Genomic DNA, 23,795 nt, shown 5'->3' on the forward strand with positions numbered 1-23,795 from the left:
TTTCCCCGAGATCTTTCTTGTTAGAATCGTAATAAACACCCCCAACCACTCCATGTTAAGAATAGCTTTCAAAATTTAGAATTTAAAAAGTTTAGAAAGAAATTGAGTATATACAGAAAAGAACAATGCATCCTTAGTTAAAGTGTTTCTGTGGAACGAACTGGATTCGAACCTGTCACTTATGTTGAAAATACATGTTGTTAAACACTTAGCCAAAGTCACATACCATATCCTTCATACCTTTAGAAAGTTACTCGTGATTAAAATGGGTTGAATTTCTCACGTATCTTTGTCATTTCAAGATATTTAGATGAGACCTACTTTATAAGTTTTAATGATATTTAGTCTCTAAGTATGCACTTTAAATTGTGTGAATACATCAGTTTTTGCCAAGGTTTGTAACAGAGTGCAGATGCGCAGGTGGCAGCAGCAGCAGCAGAAGCAGCAGCAGCAACAGCCAATGTATACAATGACCTCCCCATGTTAAGAACGGCTTTCAGAATACCCCCCCAAACTTCGAAAGCTGTTGGGGAGTTTGGTGGCTGTTTATTTTGAAAGCTGTTCTTAACATGGAGTGGTTGGGGGTGTTTATACTATACTGGGGTAGTTCGTAATAAAAATATAAGCGATAGGCGTTATTTTGGTAAGTACCTGTAAATAAATGTCTGTTGTTTCAACTGAAAAAAAAAGGTGCTGATTTTTTACTTGTCTTTGTTTCCTTGTGACTATCTGCATACAATGTACCTCTATAAGGCCACCATTCGCCCATGTATGGAGTATTGCTGCCACATCTGGGCTGGTGCATCTGCTACTAGTCTCTGGCTCTTTGACAAGGTTCAAAAGAGAGTCGCAAACCTGATAGGCCCTGAACTGGCATCTAAGCTTCAGCCTCTGTCCCATCGACGAAATGTTGCATCCCTCTGCCTTTTCTACAAGTATTTTAGTGGTGAATGCTCTGACGAACTGCAATCACTTGTGCCCCCACGACGTGAGCACCCTCGACAAACCCGACAGGCTGCTAAATCCCACCCCCACACTGTAGAGATCCCTAGATGTAAAAGATCTTTTTACTCCAATAGTTTCTTCCCAAGAACCGCTAGACTCTGGAATTCCATTCCAGGTCCTTGCTTCCCCAACAGTACTGACGTGCAGAAGTTCAAGTGTAACGTGAACCGACATCTTGCTGCCCAAATCCCTACATAGTACACCAGCAGTTGTTGCCCCTGATAGTAGCCCCCTACACCAAAGTGGCAATTTGCCTTGTTTGGGGTGAAAATGTAATAAAAAAAAAAAAAAAAATGTGTGAGTCCTGAGGGTGATATGTTACGATTATGTTACGGAATATGATGTTTTGTTTTCTTTTCAAAAAGTGACAAACTCATTCCTAACATGTTTGTCATTTGATCACATTTGTAGCATCTGCAGCAGCAACAGCCACCATATGCAAATACCGATCCGTGTTCGAGGTGACGTCACGGCGACGAAGAAGGAAAAATATAAAAATAAAAAAAACGTGGATCCTTGAGGTTAGAGAGGACAAAGATAGACGTATTACACACATGGGCCGAGAATGACAAGGAAAGACACTCCTAAATATGGTCGGACAAAGACAGAGTGCCACATGTTCGGCATGGTAGAGACAAGGAGTAATTCTGGAAAGTACCTGTAAATAAATGTCTGTATTTCAACTGAAAAAAGGTGTCTTTGTTTCTTTGCGACTATCTGCATACAATGTGTGGCCCATGAGTGTGATATGTAACGCCTATGTTACAGAATATGACTTTTTTTTTCTTTTCAAAAAGTGACAAATTCATTCTAAACTTGTTTGTCATTTTAAGACACTTGGATTAGACCAATTTCATACGTCTTAATTATATTTAGTCTTAAAAATTTAGATGCAACCAAATAAAATTAAATACTATAATTATTGATTACTTCATTTATTCATTTCGTAAGTACCAGAAAATTCTATTATTGGCATTGGTTTCTCTGATATCTTTCTGATTATATCTATTTCTATAAAGACATTGGATATTCACAGAAGGGATGATGTGAAAGTTGCTGATATCCTCAATGAAAATGTTTCTGTGGAACGAACTGGATTCGAACTTGGCACATCCAGGTTATCAGTTTTTATTGTAAAACACTTAGCTACCGTCACTTCCCAATCCCCAGCTAAAACATTAATACATTTAGCAAATAATCCATTTATGTGGCTGTTAATACACAAAACCAATTTATGCTGTCTATTGTCAAAACCGGCCGTTAATCACGGGGGAGTCGGGGATGTTCATAACCTCATTTTAATGTTCAGGTTAATTTGATTAACCCTGTGTAGGTGTATACTTCAGCTAGTACGTGCATTTATTTGCAGCTTAGTTGGACGTGTGTTAGGAAAACACTAAGCAGAGAAATAGGATTTCCTGCCAGCAGGTGCACGCATGCATTCATCTACATGCCAGATATACGCGGTAGCAATAGGCGTGAGATGGCAGAGGATGAAGGATCTGCCTCATTAAAACGTACTTGTACAAGTAAACAGCATGCTGAATTAGTGCTGTCGTTTATGCGAGAAGGTTTTGTGGCGAGCGATGATGCGTTTTCCTACAAGGCCGGCCTTTCCCCATAGGTGGTGAGCTTTACAAACTTGGGAAAGTTCAGCAGATATCTTATTACAAAGAAAGCGAATGGAAGACTGCGCGCAAGGCAAACACTACTTAGTCATGCTTTCGCAAATATATCAATACAACTAACTATATTGGAGTGTTAGGGTTAAGTTAGGGCCACAGTTAAGGTTAAGTATATTAATAATAACTAGCAGAAACCCATGAAAATTTCACGGTGATTTATACATTAATCTGTATTATGCTTCAGAGAAGAATGATGAAGAGTAAGGTGACTCAAAAATGAACGCATATGTTGAGTGATGATCACCTACTAAGCAAATCCAGTATAGAATTTAACGCAATATGGGAACCATTAATTATAAATAAAAGAATATATATATATGTGTGTGTGTGTGTGTGTGTGTGTGTGTGTGTGTGTGTGTGTGTGTGTGTGTGTGTGGGTTATCTATTATATATATAATTAAGTAAATTATAAGAAAGAAAATATATATGATATGGTCTTGGAAGTTTTTTTTAACCTTGAAAACTATATAAAAATATAAAAAATTTACTTTTTTATTTAAAATTTTTTTTTTAGTTCTTTGTTGGAAAATTATTTTGTCAGGAAATAATTTAATCCTCTGCAATCACTGAATCAACTTGCCTTCTCGAATTCACAATAATTCTAAGTTTTCAAGGATCATCAGTTGTTTACCATAAAGCATGGTTTCTGGGATTTAAAAAGAAAACAGTATATTAAATTATGTCTCCTCAGCAGTGTTTATTAAACACCACCTCCCTTAAACAAAAGAACGAACGACCAAAAAATAATACGAACATGCAATCTAGTTTTTTGCTTCAGATTAATTAGGCTAACCTATTCATGTTATCAAAAAAATTCTTTCTTGCCTGTGTCATTCGTTCTTGTCTCCAAGATAGAAGTACACACACACACACACACACACACATATATATATATATATATATATATATATATATATATATATATATATATATATGTAACAATAAATAGTGATAAATAGGAAGATAAACAAAATCTATAAACAAAATCTATAAACAAAATAGGTTTAAGACTCCTAAAATTCATACTAAAATTGTCCATAAGAACCTGTAGCGTAGTCAAGAAAATACTTGGTAAAATTCAGTTGTAAAGTTATGCTCATCTGGTTCAATCCTCAGCGCAAGCGATACTTAACATACAATTGCTAATTGGCTAATAGAATGAGATTATACTATGACAAAGAATTAAAGGGTTCTATCCGAAATTCCCGATTGTAGATTCCCGAGTTCAATATAAAGATTCCAGAATTCGAACTTTTTTTTTTAATTACATTTTCACCCCAAACAAGGCACATTGCCACTTTGTTGTAGGGGGCTACTATCAGGGACATAAGCATCAGGGATACTGTGTAGGAAGTTGGGCAGCAAGATGTCGGTTCATGTTGCACTTGAACTTCTGCATGTCAGTACAATCGGGGAAGCAGGGATCCGGAAGGGAATTCCAAAGTCTAGCTGTTCTGGGGAAGACTACTGGAGTAGAAGGATCTCTTGCATCTAGGTATCTCTACTGTAGAGGGGTGGGATTTAGCTGCTTTTCGGGTTTGTTGGGGGTATTTACATCGAGGGGGCACAAGTGCTTGCAATTCGTCAGAGCATTCACTGTTAAAGTACTTGTAGAACAGGCAGAGGGATGCTACATTTTGTTGATGTGACAGAGGCTGAAGTTTAGCTGACAGTTCAGGATCTATCAAATTGGCGACTCTCTTTTGAACCTTATCTAGGAGCGAGAGACTAGTGGCAGATGCACCAGCCCAAATATGACAGCAATACTTAATACATGGGAGAATGGTGGCCTTATAGAGGTATAGGATACTTTCAGGCATTAATAGCTTTCTAGCACGGTAGAGAGACCCACCTTCTTCGCAGCGGTCCTGGCAATGTTCTCAATGTTATTGTTCCAACTCATGTTTCCTGTGAACGTTAGGCCAAGGAGTTTAAAAGATGTATTTTCAGATAAAGAATCTTTGGCCATTGCTATTGGCGGTAGGGAAGGTTTCTTGTAATTATTGAATGAAACTAGTTTAGTCTTGGCGGCATTGAACGTGACCATCCATTTTTGTCCCCATTCCACTACGGTTCGGAGGTCTTCCTCTAGTGTTTCTGCCATTTCTTTAGATTTGTTTTCCTGTCGTGTCTGTTATAGAGCATGGTGTCGTCAGCATACATACCCATCTCACAGACAATTTTGTCAGGGAGGTCATTTATGAATATTAGGAATAACAGAGGTCCAAGGATAGACCCCTGAGGCACTCTCGCATTTATATCATATTTATATTATATTGTTTAGATGTACGACCATTAAGGACAACCTGGATTTTTCTCTTATCTAAGAAGGATCTAATTATATTATGTATTCTTCCAGTGATACCGTATGATCTGATTTTCTTGAGAAGACCCTCATGCCATACCCTGTCAAAAGCCTTAGATATATCAAGAGCTACCGCTCTACCCTCCAGTGACTGGTATTTACGTTCTGAGATTACAGTTAGGATGTCTGCTGTGGAACAGGCTTTTCTAAATCCATATTGTTGGTCAGTCAGAAGTTTAGCATCTGTAAGGTGATGAACTAGAACTTGGTTAATTAAACTTGTAAAATGCTCAACGGCAGAGAGGTTTCTCTTCAGATTCCAACAGTAGTCAGCCATCATGACTGTATCCCAGTGACCTTGATACCTGGTCTCTTTCAGATCCTAATGGAATCTCTTCCTCTGCTTGTCACTCATTAAACCCAGGATCACAAGAAATCGATCCATATGCGAAAATAGGTAATGCATCTTGACACTCATGTTGCATCCCAGGTTTCTGAAAGCAGCCATCATGTGGTTGACAAGTTCTGCATAGTTTCTGGCCTTTTTGTTGCCAAGAACGTTTTTCATTACAAGTTTATTCATCGAGATTTTTGAATTCTGGATCATTGATGAGTTGCCGGATCTAAGGACCGACAGAGATGCCAACTTTCAACTTCCCCACGGTCAATCCTAGAAAATCCTGGCACAAGTAAGTGAAGCAGTCACCATCTTTGTCCAGAGCCTTTGCGATCTGTTTGATTAAGTTGAGCTTCATGTACAGTGGTGGAAGAGTATTCTGTCTTTGTCCACCAGAGGATCGCTGATGACGTTTCTTTCTTTGCATCAATTCCTCCTGTACAGGCAAGTCCTTCTCTGTGTATGCTGAGCATCAATTTTTAGAAGATTTCGAGGTTTTATGGCTTCAAACTGATCCCTTTTTCTTATATTCATGTTCACCCCTAAAAAGGCATATCGCCACTTGGACATAAAGGACTACTATTTGCGACCATGCCTAGGAAAGATTAACAAGATGTTGGTTTACATTACATTAATACTTCTGCATATCAGTACAGTTTGGGAAGCAGGTAGCAGGAATGGAATTCCAAATATTTACTATATTTCCATCTTTGGAGTATATTAGATCAGTATAATCAAACTAAACGTTTTCACCATTAAAAGAATCATACTCTCACCAAAAGATCGATCTACTTCTTTTATCTAGAGAAGAGTGTGATGCTTTTACTAAAGTACCTTTCATTTTATTTTGTTAAAATTTCTTTTGGTTTTATAACCTTACTAGCATTTCAGCCCGGCGTTGCCCGGGTGTTTGGAGGTGTATGTTGAGCAAAAAAAAAAAAAAAAATGGTGATAGTAGGAAGGTAGGCTCTAACCCATACTGCGAAGAAGGAAAAGAACGGGGTGAAAAAACCTAAAAATTTTCGACCCAAACGGATGAAAAAGCTTGCCCTATCTCTGAATACCCTTTATGTAAAATTTCAAAGGTTTAGACCAGAGGTCAAATTTTTTTTAACTTAAAATTTCAAGTGTTTAGATCCAAAATTAGCGGAGGAGTTTGATAGAGTTCTCAAAAGTCAAATCGTTAAACTTTGATCCCCTTAACATCCAAATTTCTGGGCGAAAACCAATCACAAAGATTTTCTCAAATCTCAGTACCCTGTACATCAAATTTTGAGTCTGTAGACTGAAAATTGACAGAGTTATTGCGTAGGGAAATGTACACAGACACAGACATACAGACACGTTCACTTTTATAGATATACTAGCATTTCAGCCCGGCGTTGCCCGGGTGTTTGAATGTGTATGTTGAGCAAAAAAAAAAAAAAAAGAAAAGGTAGTAGGAAGGCAGGCTCGAACCCGTACCGCAAAGGAGGAAAAGAACGGGGGAAAACCTAACGTTTATGCTGTTACGACCACCGCCAAACCGGAAGCAACATTTTTTTAAAATTAAGGCTATTCTAAAGGAGAGGATAACTTTCAAAAATATCGGCGAAGTGACCCCTCCCCCCGTAGTGCCTAGGTGAAGAGGAAGATATTGATGTTTTTAGCCAATTTTTCGATATTTCTCGTATGAAAGGTCGAAATTTAAAAGGATACTGATCTTGGTAAAATCCGTCGCCTCTATTGAAAGTTTAAGGCAGACATGCAAACAGATATACATACATACATTTATATATTGGTAACTAAAAATTTTCGACCCAAACTGATGAAAAAGCTTTCCCTATCTCTAAATACCCTTTATGTAAAATTTCAAATATTTAAACCAGAAATTGTCTGAGTAATTTGGAAGAGACCGCAGAGGTCATTTTTTTTAAACTTTGACACCTATTATGACCCCTTAAAATTTATTGTTTTGGGCTCAAATCAAGTTATTAAGTTAGATCCATGTCCAAGGAACCTATATCTAAAATTTCAAGTGCGTAAACCCAAAATTGTCGGAGGAGTTTGGTAGAGTTCTCAAAGGTCAAATCGTTGAACTTTGACCCCTTAATCGCCAAACTTCTGGCCAAAAACCGATCACAAAGATTTTTCCAAATCTCAGTAACCTGTATATCAAATTTCGAGTCTGTAGACGTAAAATTGACAGAGTTATTGCATAGAGAAATGTACAGACACACACACACATACAGACACACACACACGCACACACAGACACGTTTACTTATATATATATATATATATATATATATATATATACATATATATATATATAGATATAGATATATATATATATATATTTCTTTAAAGTCACTGAACGTTTTGAACTTAAATAGATTCTTTATTTTTGAAGATATTTTTCTATAATTTTAACATAATTTGACTAAGACATTAGGAAATTAAAAAAAAAATACAAAATGTAAACAATCTTTTTTTATGAAAAATAATGTCTTTTAAATGTTGCCCATTTTTAGCTTCACACATTTGTGCTCTTTCCAAAACATTATTCATGACAGATTGCAGAATCTCTGGACTGCAATTTAATTCCCTTATTTCGCTCTTGATATTTTTGTTGAATTCTTGCAGTGACTAGTTGGACACCCCAAACCCTGAAAGAATTGAAGGAAAACACCAGGAACGAATTAATGGAGATTCTTTTTCTTGTGGGAATATCTTAAAGAAAGGATCTATGTTAACAAACCCCAAACCTTGCAAGAATTGAAGAAAAACATCAGGAACGAAATAAGGGAGTTAAATCGCAATCCAGAGATTCTGCAATCTGTTATGAATAATGTTTTGGAAAGAGCACAAATATGCGAAGCTAAAAATGGGTAACATTTAAAAGACGTTATTTTTCATAAATATTGTTTGAATTTTGCTTCCCCCCCCCCAACGTCTTAGTCAAATTGTGTTAAAATTACAGAAAGATATCAAAAATAAAGAATCTATTTAAGTTCAAAACCCTTTAGTGACCTTTTGGACACCCTGTGTGTGTATATATGTATATAGTAGTTTGGTGCAAAAATTGTGTCGTTTTTTGACATGAAACTAAATATTAAAAACCTATATTATTTTTGCATCAACTTAATATATATAAGATTTGCTGTTGGCGTCTTTTAGCGATATTAACAATATCGAAATGCTGTTATTCATTTTTTTTCCGCTACCTTGTTTTTTTTTAAAGAGCTATAAGCTCTTTTTGTTATTCATATATATATATATATATATATATATATATATATATGAGTCGCCCCTAATTTTTATGGGACGTATTTATTTATTTTTATTATTAAATATCATTACGTACATAAAATATATACCCACAGTCATGCATGTTTCTAGCTTTCGGCAGCATGGATTAGGATCGAACTCATTACACCAGCATTTGCAGTCTGGTATTCTACGAAATCAGCTACGATGATTCACCACTTTAATTGTTCCAAAAGTCTTGGATAAATTTTAAGACTTTATATTTACTGAACTATATATGCTAAAGGAAAGTGACATGATTTTAAAGCTAAATTTATCAAGTTCAATTTTAATATTAATGATTATATATATATATATATATATATATATATATATATATATATATATATATCGGCATGCTTTTTGTATCCTTAATAGTTTTTGAGATATTTAATGTCCAAATGTTTTCATGACTTGTGGAACACCATATATATATATATATATATATATATATATATATATATATATATATATATATATGATGATGATGATGATTGCAACGTCTTATCAGACGAGTGCCACTCCCTCAGACATTTAAAATCCATGAGCCCAAATGTCTGAGGGAGTATCTATACAAATATGATGTTACAGAGTCTTAGCTTTGTACGGCAGCTAAGTCTCTCTCTCTCGGTTCAAAATGTTGAGATCCAGCAACAAGCAAGAGCAAGATAACCAGCAACAAATTAAACTGCAGACCAGCTTAATGCGGGTACTGGTCTTCCCCTTTATGGTTTTTTAAATCAGAGATTTGCTTCTCCTAGAAAGGTTGCCTTCACCATGGCTTACGGGAGCCCTCTCTACCCCAATACACATATACACACACACAAATATACACAGTGCTAGTTGGCCGTTGACCCAGAAAAAGAGTTCATTCGCCCTATATAAGTGAAGTTAGTTGGATTCTTGACTTTTACCATCGATACATTCTAGGCTGGCTCAGACACGCTCTAAAATTGACTCTGGGGAGAATCTAACCAAGTGCTCCATTAAACCCCTGCTAGAAAAAGAAGAAAACCAAAAGAAAAAACTGAACTTGACGCAAACAATTATGAAAGATTTTATCACAACAACAAGAAGCTAGAGGGATGCTGTGGATCTGGTTTCAAATCGAAAATGACTTTCTCATGCATCGCACAACATGGGAGTTTCTAATTCGAAGCAAGTAAGTTTCTCACTTTTATTGTTCTTTTCTTTTCTGTATAAAAATTAGGACCCCGGGCAACATCAAATATCCTGGCTAATATATAATAAATAAAATTTATTTCATAAATTCTGCTGGTAAAAACATTTTTACTTACCGAAGACTATTGACATTACCAACAGTTTTTGTCAAGATCTTTTTCTCCCTTTGTATCTTCTTTATTTCGAATTTCTGTATCTTGATTTCCTCCTTGCATTGATTATATTGGATTTCGCCATTTTCGATCGTTGACTGCTGCGTTTTGATCTTCTCAAATAATAATCTCAGTTCATCATTCCGACAAATAAGTTGAGTGCTGAGAATATCACGTTCACTTATCACCTGAGTTTGAAAGAAAAGCAAAACAACAAAAGATGTTTCATGCTTCCACATACAAACGTACTTATTACATATGTCGACAATACAAAAGGGAAAAACCAAAATTATTCATATATTCATCAACGTTTCGTCTTTATTCCAAGATTTTCTCAAGATGATTGATTTTAAGAAATAAAATACTAGTAAGATATTTAAAAATGTTTTGCGCATTTTCAACTGGTGTACTGATACGGTTTTTGTTCGAATTAATCATCTTGAAATAAAAATATATCAATAATTTTGGTTTTTCTTTTACGTTGGAATATTTGTTTCGGTAATTTTTATTACAAACCTTTTAATCATGTCTTGGTGAACGTTTGTGCATGTGTTCCTTTTAATCGTTTAATTGTGTTCCTTTTAATCGTTTAATTGTGTTCCTTTTAATCGTTTAATTGTGTTCCTTGCAGCAGAAGTTCTTTGTACATTATCTCACATATTTCATGCATAAAAAAACCTTTTATTTCTATCAAATTTACTTTTCTTTTGGGTTTTGAAAAGGATGGGGCATCCTACCAGATGACAGACATTCACTCCCATTATTAGTAGAAAAGGAAGACATAACATACATGATGATATAAATCATCATCAGCAGCAGCATCGTCGTTATCGATGTCATCATCATAATCATCATCGTTGTTATCATCATCATCATCATCATCATCATCATCATCATCATTGTCGTCATTATCATCATCATCGTCGTTGTTATCACCATCCTCCTCCTCCTCCTCCTCCTCATCATCATCGTCATCGTCGTCATCGTCGTCGTCATCATCATCATCATCATCATCATCATCATCATCATCATCATCATCATCGTCGTCATCATCGTGTATGTTTTTACTTCTTTAGGTTATTAAAACTGTAAGTTGAACTTTACAATCAAAATTTATTGTTCAACAATACTCCAAAAAACAATTTACAAAGTCCTTATTCCGTGGAGTTTCAAAGAATGCTATTCTTGTTATTCTTCTCATCAGAGGACATTAAGAAATCAGCAAATTATATTTGTAGCAATGCTAGAATTTGCTAATTAAGGCATTAAGTGAAACCGCAATTTATTGTAGTGATAAATTGCCAAATAAAGAGTGAAAAAATGTTGGATATGTAAAAAACTATATATATATATATATATATATATATATATATATATATATATATATATATATATAACTCATGTTAGTTATTGTGATTCATTGATTGTGTTTATTGGCTGTCTTCTTATTTAGAAAAAAACTGAGAAAGTGATTCTCATTTTTGTATTTAATTCATTTAACGTTTTGGCAAAATATGTACTCTCTTTAGATATGTAAAAGTCAAGATAACAAAAAAACTGTGATGCAGATGGATGCTACCCTCTTCCCTCATCCAACCCCCACTCTCTTATCCTCACCGTAATGACAAATTAATGATCAGATTGGTATGGAATATGGGGCCAGATCAGTTATGGAGTATCATGTCTGATACTCTGTTGACGATATTGGATATAGCAAAGCTTGATAAGCCCGTGACAGTCAGTTGGCTACGTTGCTTTGGTCACATTGAGAGGAGGAATTCTGAGATAAGAATATACAGAGATCTTCTGGTGGAAGGCGGCGGGAAATTGGATAACCCAAGAAAACGTGAATGTATAACATCAACAAGTATCTTAGTGGAATTTTAACGGAATCGACTTTCAAGACTGTGATTGCAGACTGCTAGTAAACGTCAGGCACTTAAGCAAGAAAAATAATCCGATAAAATAGAGATGTTGATCATCTTATTTGCATTGCTTAAGTATCTAAATAGGAAGTTGTATTAAACTGTAGTTAAATGAGTTGGTAAACAGCAAAACAAAATAAAATAAATACAATCAGCAAAAGTTCAGCTAGAATTCATCACTGTCAACTTTCTCTCTCAACTTCCAGCACGTGTTCTCCCCCTCCCTGCCTCTGCCAACGGCATTTTATTAGAAAACTGACCCCATCCATTTACATACGTGTGCAATGGAAGATGAGATCTCGTGAGATTCCACGAGACTACACCTTATAAATCCATGGCTGCCATCTTTAATTTCTCTTTCTCTCAGATCCCATCCGAAGGTAAGTTGTATAACCGCACAATACACACGCACGCGGGTGCTTTTTTCTTTGATTATTACGTAAACTAAAAAGTAAAAATAAATATCTTCAATAACAACCTGATTGTGAAAAGGAGTATTTATTTGCTTTCAAGTTAGAAAAGGTTAATTAGCATGGTATTCCATTTTCTCACACATAAATGTTCGAAGACAAACAATATTTTATATACAGTTCTTTTACAAGTATGAATGATTTTGAGCCAGTGTTCTTGTTTTTTGTGATGAAGTTCAGTTGAATGAAACATAGAAATATTGGTTCTTTCAGCGATTGGTATAGACGTAAACGTGAAACTCATTCTCAAGATAATAATGATTTCAGAATATTCGCTATGAAATATCGGGATTCCAAAAGTTCATTTTTCACGATTTTATAAAGGTCTCAACTCCAAAAGACAGGAAAGTATTTTTCTATCTCGTCACCTCTGTTTGCAATGGAGATTTTTTTTTATGGAAATTGCTTTAGACAAGCGTCAATCAACTTAATGCAAGGAACTAACATAAACAAAAGATGATTTTTGAAAAGACATAATATGTCTATTGATCTTAGTCTTCAAAAGACCAAGGTTATAGGAAGGAGAAACATGGTGAGCAGGAAAAGACTTCCATAAGCTTGTAGCTCTTGAAGAGATTACTGGAATATGAAGCTGTATTACAATGAGATATTAAAACAACAAATTGATGGAGACCTCTAGACCAACGAGTCAAACAAGCTGGAACAAAGGAAGCAGGGAATGGATCAGTCAATTCTGAAGAACACATGCCTTAATAGTATTTGTAGAAAAGAGTGAGACTAGAAACATCATGTCCGTGAGAAGGAAAGATGTTGCAGAGGAGAAGAAAGGGTGGGTGGGAAGCAATAAAATTATGCATACGTTTCTGCAACTTATCAGCAACCATTAAAAGGGACAGAGAACCAACAGCTCAAATATAATAACAGTACTCCATACATGGTCTGATAGTAGATGTGTAGGGATACGGGATAGCTCCAGGTGAGAGAAAGTGGGCTGATTTTATGAGAAGCAGAAAGAGCAAAAAGTTTTAGAATCGATTTTTCATAAAAAACAGAACCATTCTTGAGAATCCCAGGAATAAAATTTGCACATCTACTAGTGTTGGGACTATTAATCGGAATCAGAATCGGGAATCGAAAAAATTGGAACTTTTGTGATATCGGAATCGGTATCGGAATTGGAAAAATTTGTACCTATTTTCCGATGCTAAAAAAGATTCTTTTAATTGGCTTTTTTATTTGATTTTCTATAAAGAAAAATATTCTCCCGCTGATAGTAATACTAAAATAATGAATATATATTAATTTTAAACTATTAGTAAAATTGAATTGATAGATCATCCCTTGCAAGTGTGTCTGTCCGTTTGAGAAAAGATTTGCACATTTGGTATGTGTTTTTACGGTAATCATGATCATTAACAACTTTAAAGTTAAACATTTAAAGATTTATAAGGAATTGGAACTGGAATCAGTAATTGTATCAGAATCGGTAATTTAATGAGGAATTGGTAATTGTATCGGGATCGGAAAAAATATTGGAATCGTTCTATCCCTAACATCTACTATTAACAGACAGGAGCTGCATCTTAACAGGATTCAAGGAAACAAACCATTTCTTACCTTACTATCATAACTGAATGCAGGCCATTTTCTAGATTAACTGCATATTTTAACTGATCCGAGGGAAATGGATAAGAAGCAATACCAGAATAGAGTGTGGCATCTTCAGATGTTAATTTTCTGAATAATATTCTCTGAAAGGTCATTTATATAGAGAAAAACAATGTTGAACCTGAGGAATATCAGCATTGATAGGAAAAGAAAATGAAAATACACCATCCAAAGTAATACGCAAGTTTTGATCAGAAAGTAAAAAAACAACAAAAAAATTAATAATGCCAAGAACCTTATCACTAATAACAATTGCCTGAAATTTATGAAGAAATGAAAATAAAACACCTTTTTGAACACATTCAAAATTTCAAAACACATTCAAAATTTCAAAATTTAAACTAATAATGTCTTATTCTTATAATGCCTTAAAGAAAAAAAAATGTGTATTAAACCTTGAAATAAACAGCAGACACTGATTTCATCGGTTAGTGGTGGCTGTTGGCTCATATTTCTATTAGTTGAAAACGATTTTAGGTCAACCTGCTTGAGCAGATGATCTCGCAAGTGTGTGTGGTGTGTGATGTTTGTGCTTGTATTTGTTTGTATGTGTGCGTGTGTGTTTGTATTTGTGTGTGAATGCGTGTGTGGTGTGTGTTTGTGTGTGTGGTGTTTATGTTTGTATTTGTTTGTATGTGTGTGCTTGTGTTTGTATTTGTGTGTTTGAATGCGTGCATTTTGTGTGTGTGTGTGGTATTTGTATTTATGTGTGTGGGGGAGTATGTGTCTGTGTTTGTTTGTGTGCGTGGGTGTGTGTTGGTGTGTGTGTGTGTGGTTTTTGCATTTGTGTGTGTGAATGTGTCTGTGGTGTTTGTGTTTGTGTGTGTGAATGTGTATGTATGTGTGGTGCTTATTTTTGTGTGCGTATATATGAGTGTAAGTGTGTGTGTGTGTGTGTGTTATTTCATATATAATCACGTTTCTTTCGTTTGCCATGATTAACTTTGGTGTCTTGTGAAATCATTTCTTTTCACACCATTATTATTTTTATTTTTTGTGTTTTAGTGTAAATTACGGAAACATTCAGTAGATTCAGTGGTAGAAATATATTGTGTTTGATTTGGTTGTTTTATTTTACGGCATATCAACCCCTTTCGACTTATTTAATGTCAAATCCAGTAATTTTGGAAAAGGTTTTTATACTTCAAGTATTTATTAATGGAATTGATTTTATATTTGACTTTGCAGAACATGATTGAGTTTTGCAAAGGGAAAGGAAATAAAATAATAACATAAGTCTTTTATACATTTTCGTCCTGGGTATTATCTTAAAAGACATCCAGTGATGAAGCCCTATTTGAAGCTGTGAGGAATGTGAAGTTGCTCCTTTATTACAATTGTTCTCAAGCCCACTTTAGCCCGAAATAGTAACATCTGGTAGGCATCTGGTGCTACCAGATCAAGCTGACTTCCTGACCAAAAAAATGTATCAATCGCTTAATAACAACTTGCCACGGAAAAAATATATTGTCTGTTTTTCCTGATGAAGACTCATTATATTTTTTATTAAGTCGTATGAAGTCTTCTTTGTTATTGCTAACATTAAATGATATAAATTCCCAATTGATATCCCTAATAATAAATTTTCTTTTTCTAAATTATAGATATTACTTATCTGAAGCAATGCAAATCAAGGAAACATACACTTTGTGTTTCTTTACTTAGTAGTTTTTGGACGTTTAGCTGGACATACAAACATACACCCAGACAACATGCCTTTATATAATAGATATATAATGTGAAATAATGTGACTTTTAGCAACTGAATCTGACGAATGCTTAAAAGCAAACGGCTTGAATTGCTGTTCCCTTTCTTTCTCAGCTTGCTGGAATTCGCTTTCCTCTTTACTTCCCTAAGCAAAGAAATTTTCACAGAAACATGTGAACTCAAATATTTTCAACCAATGAAAATCGTTTCAAAGCCCAAAAGTAACACATCTATGTGAAAGTAATAATCTAGTGCGAAGTTAAACAAATCATGTAAGATCTGGTCTACAAAATCAGTTTTCTACAGAATTCTCAAGCCAGTCACACCTTGAACACAACTCCAAAATGTTTGCTCAACACCCCTCCTTCCGTGCTGTTGCTGTTTGTTTGTTTGTTCAGCATCATTAATGATAATGGAAAAATATAAGCAGGAGCTGTAAGATAGCTGACTTATGAAGATATTAGCAGCAGCAACTAAAAAAAGCATATATGCAAATTAGGAAGTGTGTGTGAGCTTGCGCAACAAGAAAAAGAAAAAAGGACATCACGTGGTTGAGAGAAGAAAAGTATGGTTTAAAAAGATGGACATGTAAAGTCGAGATGAGAAATATCTACAGCCAGCATGTAGTGGGGCAGAAGAGAAACGCGTTCCATGTGAGATAGACATATGGTTCGACAGTGACGGCGAGAGACTTTTAAGCTGGTTTTGGTGGCGTTTTGTTAATCTCATGGCAGACAAAAAGTAACAGTTAGAAAAAACAAGAGGCAGGCATTATTTGGAAAGTAATTGTAATAAATATATATCTGCGACTTAGTGGGCCTATTTCTGCTAGAGACTCTAAACAAAAAATTCCCAGATCACTCATTCGGCCTTTATAGGGATGATGAACTTTGCCTCTCATGCGATCACAATGGGATTAACCTAGATAAACTTAGAAAAGATCTAACCAAAACATTTCACAAGTTAGGTTTTAAAATAAATCTAGCACCAACCTATATGAAATAGACGTCCTAGATACAATTCCAAATCTAAATAATAGGACACATAGACCCTTCCACAAGCCCAATGAGACACTAAGTTACATAAACAAAGGATCCTGTCAACCCCCTACAATTTTCAAGAACATGGTTGCCAATATCAGCAAAAGAATCTCCACGCTCTCATCAAGACATAAAAAAATAAAAATATTGAAAAAAGTTTAAATTGTATGTATCCGTTATGGAACGAAGTTCTCCGAAAAAAAATTTCACTTCATTTCATCAAGTAGTTTTTTTTTTTTTTTTACAACGAAAAAACAATTTGTTATGATACTGAGCAAAATGTTCGATTTTAGGAAGAAAAGCTAGTATTAAAGATGGGAAGGAGTGTCGGCGCTTTAACTGGAGGTATCTCCCTTTGTCATTTCTAAAATTCAAACAATTTTTTTTTAAATCCAAGATGGCCGCCTTCAACGCACTCTCATAAAAACGTGTTTTTCCGCTGTAAAAAAAAAAAAAAAAACTACTTGATGAAATTAAGTGAAATTTTTTTTCGGTGAACTTCGTTCCATAACGAATACATACAATTATAACTTTTTTCGATATCTTTATTTTTTAATGTCTTGACTAAACTGTACAAGTACCTTTTGTTGAAATCATATAAGGAAAAAGGGTTAAGAATGTATAGAATAGCTACCCAGGATCTACACCCGAAAAAAAAGTTTTTAAAATTTAGTAATCAGGTCAAAAAATGGAATTTTTACTTGATTAAATAATTCGAAATAAAAAAATGATTTTTGTTTTAATTTAATTATTTTTATTGTGCAATAATTTATATCAGTTTGTTAAAATGACCGTTTTGGCAGGGGGGGGGGAACAAGTCCAGTGAGTGTCGGCTCAATGCTATGAGTTCAAAAGGTACATGAGCAAGAAAAGAGAAAGTAGAAATCAGGGAGATATCTGCCGGAGGAGATGCATAGAAAATCTAACCCAGGATTTCCTAACGGGGTCCATATCGTCCGCTAGGGGGACGTTACGAGACTTCAGGTGGGCGTTGGCCAAATTTATCGTATAGGAAATCTCTGAGATCCTTTATGGAGCGGTGAACGACTGAGAGTTTCTAGTAACATGACTAGGTGTTTCTTAACTTATTACTGATCAACAACAATTTGATTTTTATTGATTATTGTATTAGCAATGATATGATATATAAACTGACCCACTGGATTTATAGTTATTATTGTTCTCATTGGATCGACAATGTAGAATCTTATTGAATAAACTATATGAATATTCAATTATTTATTTTAAAACTTTAATTATATACTAATTAATTCACACCCATAATGTTAACAAAGCTTCTTAAGTATTTCCTGATTCTAATTGATTTCTAATTCACATTTTAACAAGTCTTTCTCATCTCTTGAAGGGATCATGGGTCCTGGCAAGCGTGGCTGTGTCGATAGACCATGTTTATTACGATTTCTGTACAAGGAGTATATGTTGAATAACGTTAAAGTACAGGAGGATTTAGTTACAAAGTGCTGACAAAATTGTGTTTTGGTTACTTTGCAAAAATATAATTGAAAATCTTATATACATTTTCAAATTTGGTATACAACTTTTGAACATTTTGTTTTTGGAACATGCAATTCACGGAGGCAAACGATTAAGATTTACGTTTTAAACTGTCAATCGACAGTGTAAAATTTTGTCGACAAAACTATATAAATATTCAGCTATTTATTTTCACCTTAATTATATAATACCACTAACATTATTATTTACAGATGCATGTAGAAAGGGGGGGGCAGTAGTAGGTATCCGAGTGTTCTGGGGCGGAGGCGTTTGTCGAAAAAGGTTGGGAAACCCCTAGAAGCAGCTTATTGTGCCTTGACAAAATTCCAAATAGACTTCGTAGCCGTGTTGCGGATGCTTTTTTCTTTTCTCTGCAACCTCTTTCCAACAGAAGAGACGTTGCAAGCTTGTCTCTGTTTTATCGTTATTTTCATCGCAAGTGCTCGTCTGAGCTTCAATCTATGATCCCTCTTCGCCAAACTTTCACGAAAAACACTCGTCTAGCTGAAAACACTATTAATAATGCTCCCACCCTTTATCTGTGCTTAAACCGAAACGTAAATTCCATGAACAAAGTTTCTTTCATAGACCTGCACGCCTATGGAACTCTCTTCCGTCTCTCTGCTTTCCAGCTTAGTACAATATGATCATCTTCAAGTCCAATGTAAACAAGTTCTTGGTTAGTCATGCCCTTAAGCAATCCAATTTACCAAATTCACACGATTAATGATTACAACTATATTGCCCCATTGACTACTGTGTACACACAGTAATCCTTATCTTCGAGTGGCCTTTAGGCCTTGATAAGTGGTGATTCCTTTGTGAAAAAAAAATCTAAACACATTCTTACAGAAGTTCTTATGACTATGAAATGAAAGCGAAACATGAAAGTAAACACGTTACAATGAAACGATTTACCTGCTCCAGCTCTTTCTTCTGTCGACATCTTTCTATGTCAGCATCCGCGATGATTTTTTTTAAATTCTTTTTTTCGGCGTCTTGGTTGTTAATGGACGCATCTGTTTCTGCGGCTTTGAGCTTCACCTTTTGCAGTTCAGCCTTAAGAACATCATTTTCTTTTTCTACGATTAGTCGAGCCGCATTCTCTTGAATCAAACCGCTTTCCTTCGTTTGGAGTTCCTCCTTCAGCTGATCGATTTGTTGATTCATGATTATCAGTTTGCGTTTATTTCCCATCAATTCATCCTGAAATCAATAAATTAATGAAATTAAGTAGACCCCCCCCCCCCTCGTTGGTTTTACTTGAAATTTAATATTTCTATTTTCGAATCTGGCTATTATAATGAAGAAGCGCCGGGCTGAATTACATCAGGGTGAATACAAGACTCTGTACTAGAACCAGTACCTACCTAGTACGGCAGAGATCACTATGAGGTTGAGTAAAACCCTTTCATTGCATGTTGTATTACTTGTTTTTGTTAAATTTTTCAATGCGTGAAAAGTGAAAAAAACACGTGCAATGTATTTGGTTGTGTTTTCTCTTTATTCTGTGCCTTCCATTTTTGTAATCCTCTCATAATATTCTTCATCATTTACATTATAATCTACATTAACCTACATTAACCTTTATCTTCAAGTGGCGTTTCTTCTTGATACGTAGTAACTCATTAATAAACTTAAGAATTGCACACCTGAATATTCATCACTCAAGATTTTTTTCCACCTGATGAACAAAAATGTCTAGGTGAGGATCCTTCACTCTGGAGTTTTCCCATAGAAATTTTCGCCGGCACCTGAGAACTTCTTTCTGTTTCTGGAACGATGATGGATAATTAAAAACGTAAAAATATATACCCACCACCGAGCCAGAGACAGCAGGAAGATGTAAGGGAATAATGGAAAAGAGCACCGGTTGCTAAGACACCAGTAGGTTACTTCCCCTTACAGACATCAGGAAGCGAAAACATACTTTCTCCCCGGGTATGGGCAAATTATACATGAGTGAATATCAGGTGACGTACAGAGTCACCTTATATTCAAACCCTAATTATACCTCGTATAGTAAAGACCTCAACGAGATTGATAAAAACCCTTTTATTATATGTTCTGTTATGTTGTGCTACTATGCATCGCCACCCAGACAAATAGTTTTGACATCATAGAAGAAAGACTCTCTGATGCCCTAGCCACTCTCTCTAGGTACTACAAAAAGTGGTACTTAAATGCAAACCCAAACAAGACCCAGGTTTGTGCCTTTCATCTTAATAATCACCAAGCAAATCGGAGACTAAGAGTCATGTGGAATGACAACATGCTTACACATGAATCTTTCCCAGTCTACTTGGGGTTAACTCTGGACAGAACACTCTCTTTTAGAAAACACATTACCAAATTGAAAGGCAAGCTGTCATCACGAAACAGCCTTCTCAGTAAGCTTGCCACCAGCAATTGGGGTGCCGACCCCAAAACACTGAGGCAAACAGCTCTCGCACTGTGCCATTCCACAGCAGAGTATTGTGCCCCAGTATAGGCAAGATCATGCCGTGCCCATAAAATTGATGTAGAGCTGAACAAGGCATACCGGACCATAACTGGTGCCCTAAGACCAACTCCCTTGGCAGCTCTATACTGCCTAACTGGTATTCCACCACCACATATCAGGTGAGATGTCATCACCAGAATAGAACGGTACAAACAGCTTAACGACCACAGGCACTCACTGATTGGCCACCAATCAGTGAGACAAAGACTAAAATCTCGCAGTAGCTTCATCAATATAGAGGAAATCGATCCCAGGCAAGTGGCCTCCTATAGGCTGGAACGATGGCGAGACTATAACAGCAGGAATAAAAATGAAGCCCTACCAGACCCAAAAGAAACACTCCCCCAGGGTTCAAACCTTGGTAGAAAAAACTAGGTGACTCTAAATAGAGCCAGAGCCAAAGTAGGCAAAACAAAAGAAAATCTCCACAAGTGGGGCCTAGACACCTCACTTTTATGTCCACGTGGAGAGGTACAAACGATGCACCACCTTAGGGAAAACTGCCGATTGGATCCTCATTGCTCAAACCAAGACCTTAAGGAGGCAAACAGCACCGCCATGCGATGGGTTAATTTCTATTGCGATAAGATATAATGATAATGTTGTGCTATTCGTTTTTGTTATATTTGTCAACGCATGAATAAAACGTGTGCAATGTATTTGGTTGTATTTTCTCTTTATTCTGTGTCCCCCATAGCATCAAGTCCAATATATATGTCTTTTTTGTGTTTTTTTATTTTTGCAGAGAGATTAAAGTAATAAAAACAAATATCTGATAGCAAGCTAATCAATGATATGGGAGACAACTTTACATCGTATGCGTACACATACAATGAATAAATAAATGTTGTATATACCTCTCCTTTTGGGGGGATCTAATGTCTAAGAAATCACAACTAAATAAAATACAAGTGTTGTTATAAGTGTAACAACAACTCATAACAACACAATTACATCCCATCTTGTGTCGTTAACTCCTCCAATTTTTTCTGTGCCTAAATCTAAGCACAAATTCCATGAATAAAGCTGTTGTCCTAGAACTGCCCGCATGTGGAAATCTGTTCTGCTGGCCTGCTTTCTCCTCGACTACAACAAATTAATGTTTCACAGCAGCATTAATGTTGTGGTCCCGTAGGGGGTCAGAAGAAAATTATAACTCGATATTAGTAGTAAACAAAATTTACTGAACAGAAAAAAATACAACAAATAAAAAGTGTAGGCATACAACTGCCACGTATGAAAGACTTGTAAATAAACTGCAAACGACGAGAGACATATTCTCCAAGTCTTAGTTCTAAGAGGAAGAGGTCATTATTATCCATAAGGTGGATCAACCAACACAATAAAGAAACAAAGAAAACATTGAATTTAAAGAAAGGGTACGTTATTGAGATATTGACCTTGCCTTCTCTTCTGCCAGTATCGAAGGAATATTCTGAGGTATGGATATTTGAGATGCCTTGATCCCTTAGTTTAGTGTCAATCTTCAGTCATTTTCCACTCGAATGATTCGCTCTAAAACTTCCAACCGTCCACTCTCTATCTGTGCCCAAATCTAAACTCAAATTCCATGAACAAAACTTATTTTCTAGAAGTATCCGCCTGTGGGCCTCTGGCTTCCCGACTGACTACATGGTCGGTTTCAAGTCCAATGTAAACAAGTTCTAGTTGAGTCGTCCTCTTAAGTAATCCATTTCTACTCAATTTCCATCACAGCACAGACACTAACCCTTATCTTAGAGTGGCCTTTGAGCCTTTGGTAAGTGCTGTAAAAGAAATCTCAATTAACAACATTATACCCGTTGAATTTTTAACACAAAGACTAATTTTTTAAGAGTTATGTTATATTTGTTTCTTCAAACCAGATATTCCAAGATTATATACAAATATAAAATGCTAAATAACATTTACTTATTGTGTTAACACTTACTTGGCATTCAATAACTTACTTGGCATTCAATAACTTACTTGGCATTCAATAACTTACTTGACATTCAATAACTTACTTGACATTCAATAACTTACTTGGCATTAATAACTTACTTGGCATTCAATAACTTACTTGTCATTCAATAACTTACTTAAGATTCAATAACTTACTTGGCATTCAATAATTTACTTGGCATTCAATAACTTACTTGATATTCAATAATTTACTTGGCATTCAATAACTTACTAGGCATTCAATAACTTACTTGACATTCAATAACTTACTTAACATTCAATAACTTATTTGACATTCAATAACTTACTTGGCATTCAATAACTTACTTGACATTCAATAACTTACTTGGCATTCAATAACTTACTTGGCATTCAATAACTTACTTGGCATTCGATAACTTGCTTGGCATTCGATAACTTACTTGGCATTCAATAACTTACTTGGCATTCAATAACTTACTTGACATTCAATAACTTACTTGGCATTCGATAACTTACTTGACATTCAATAACTTACTTGGCATTCAATAATTTACTTGGCATTCAATAACTTACTTGACATTCAATAAGTTACTTGGCATTCAATAAGTTACTTGGCATTCAATAAATTACTTGGCATTCAATAACTTACTTGGCATTCGATAACTTACTTGGCATTCGATAACTTACTTGGCATTCAATAACTTACTTGACATTCAATAACACGTTTGCTACACATGTTCCGGTCGCTGCGAACGTCTTCATAAAGTTTTTGTTGTTCTTTTAACTGTGTCTCTGTTTCAGCAATTTTCTTTGTAAGATCAGAAATTTGTTTATGTCTAAACTTAACATCTTCCATTAGTTGTAGAACCTGTAAAAGCACAGATAATTTCATGTTGAATTGGATTTCCTTGTGCGCACACACACACACACACACACACACACACACACACACACACACACACACACATATATATATACACACATGTAACTGGAGAAAACTTGAATACCTACTAGACACTATCTTCGAGTGTCTAAGGTCTCTCTATACAAGGGTTTGTCAGAACA

General features: G+C 35.4%; 1 protein-coding gene across 1 annotated transcript in view; it reads right to left on the bottom strand.

Annotated features, from left to right (window-relative positions):
* Positions 1-23,795, bottom strand: part of LOC145245768 (cilia- and flagella-associated protein 58-like) — a 139,643-nt gene that overhangs the window by 45,400 nt on the left and 70,448 nt on the right. The window contains exons 11-13 of the mRNA XM_080107377.1: positions 23,437-23,598; positions 19,220-19,507; positions 9,979-10,202 (exon numbers count right to left, since the gene is read on the bottom strand). Of these exons, the coding sequence (XP_079963503.1) occupies positions 9,979-10,202; positions 19,220-19,507; positions 23,437-23,598 (674 nt within the window). The remainder of the gene's footprint in view (positions 1-9,978; positions 10,203-19,219; positions 19,508-23,436; positions 23,599-23,795) is intronic.

The sequence above is a fragment of the Euprymna scolopes genome, chromosome 23 (assembly GCF_053919585.1).
Source record: "Euprymna scolopes isolate OS-2025 chromosome 23, ASM5391958v1, whole genome shotgun sequence".
Lineage (NCBI taxonomy): Eukaryota > Metazoa > Mollusca > Cephalopoda > Sepiida > Sepiolidae > Euprymna > Euprymna scolopes.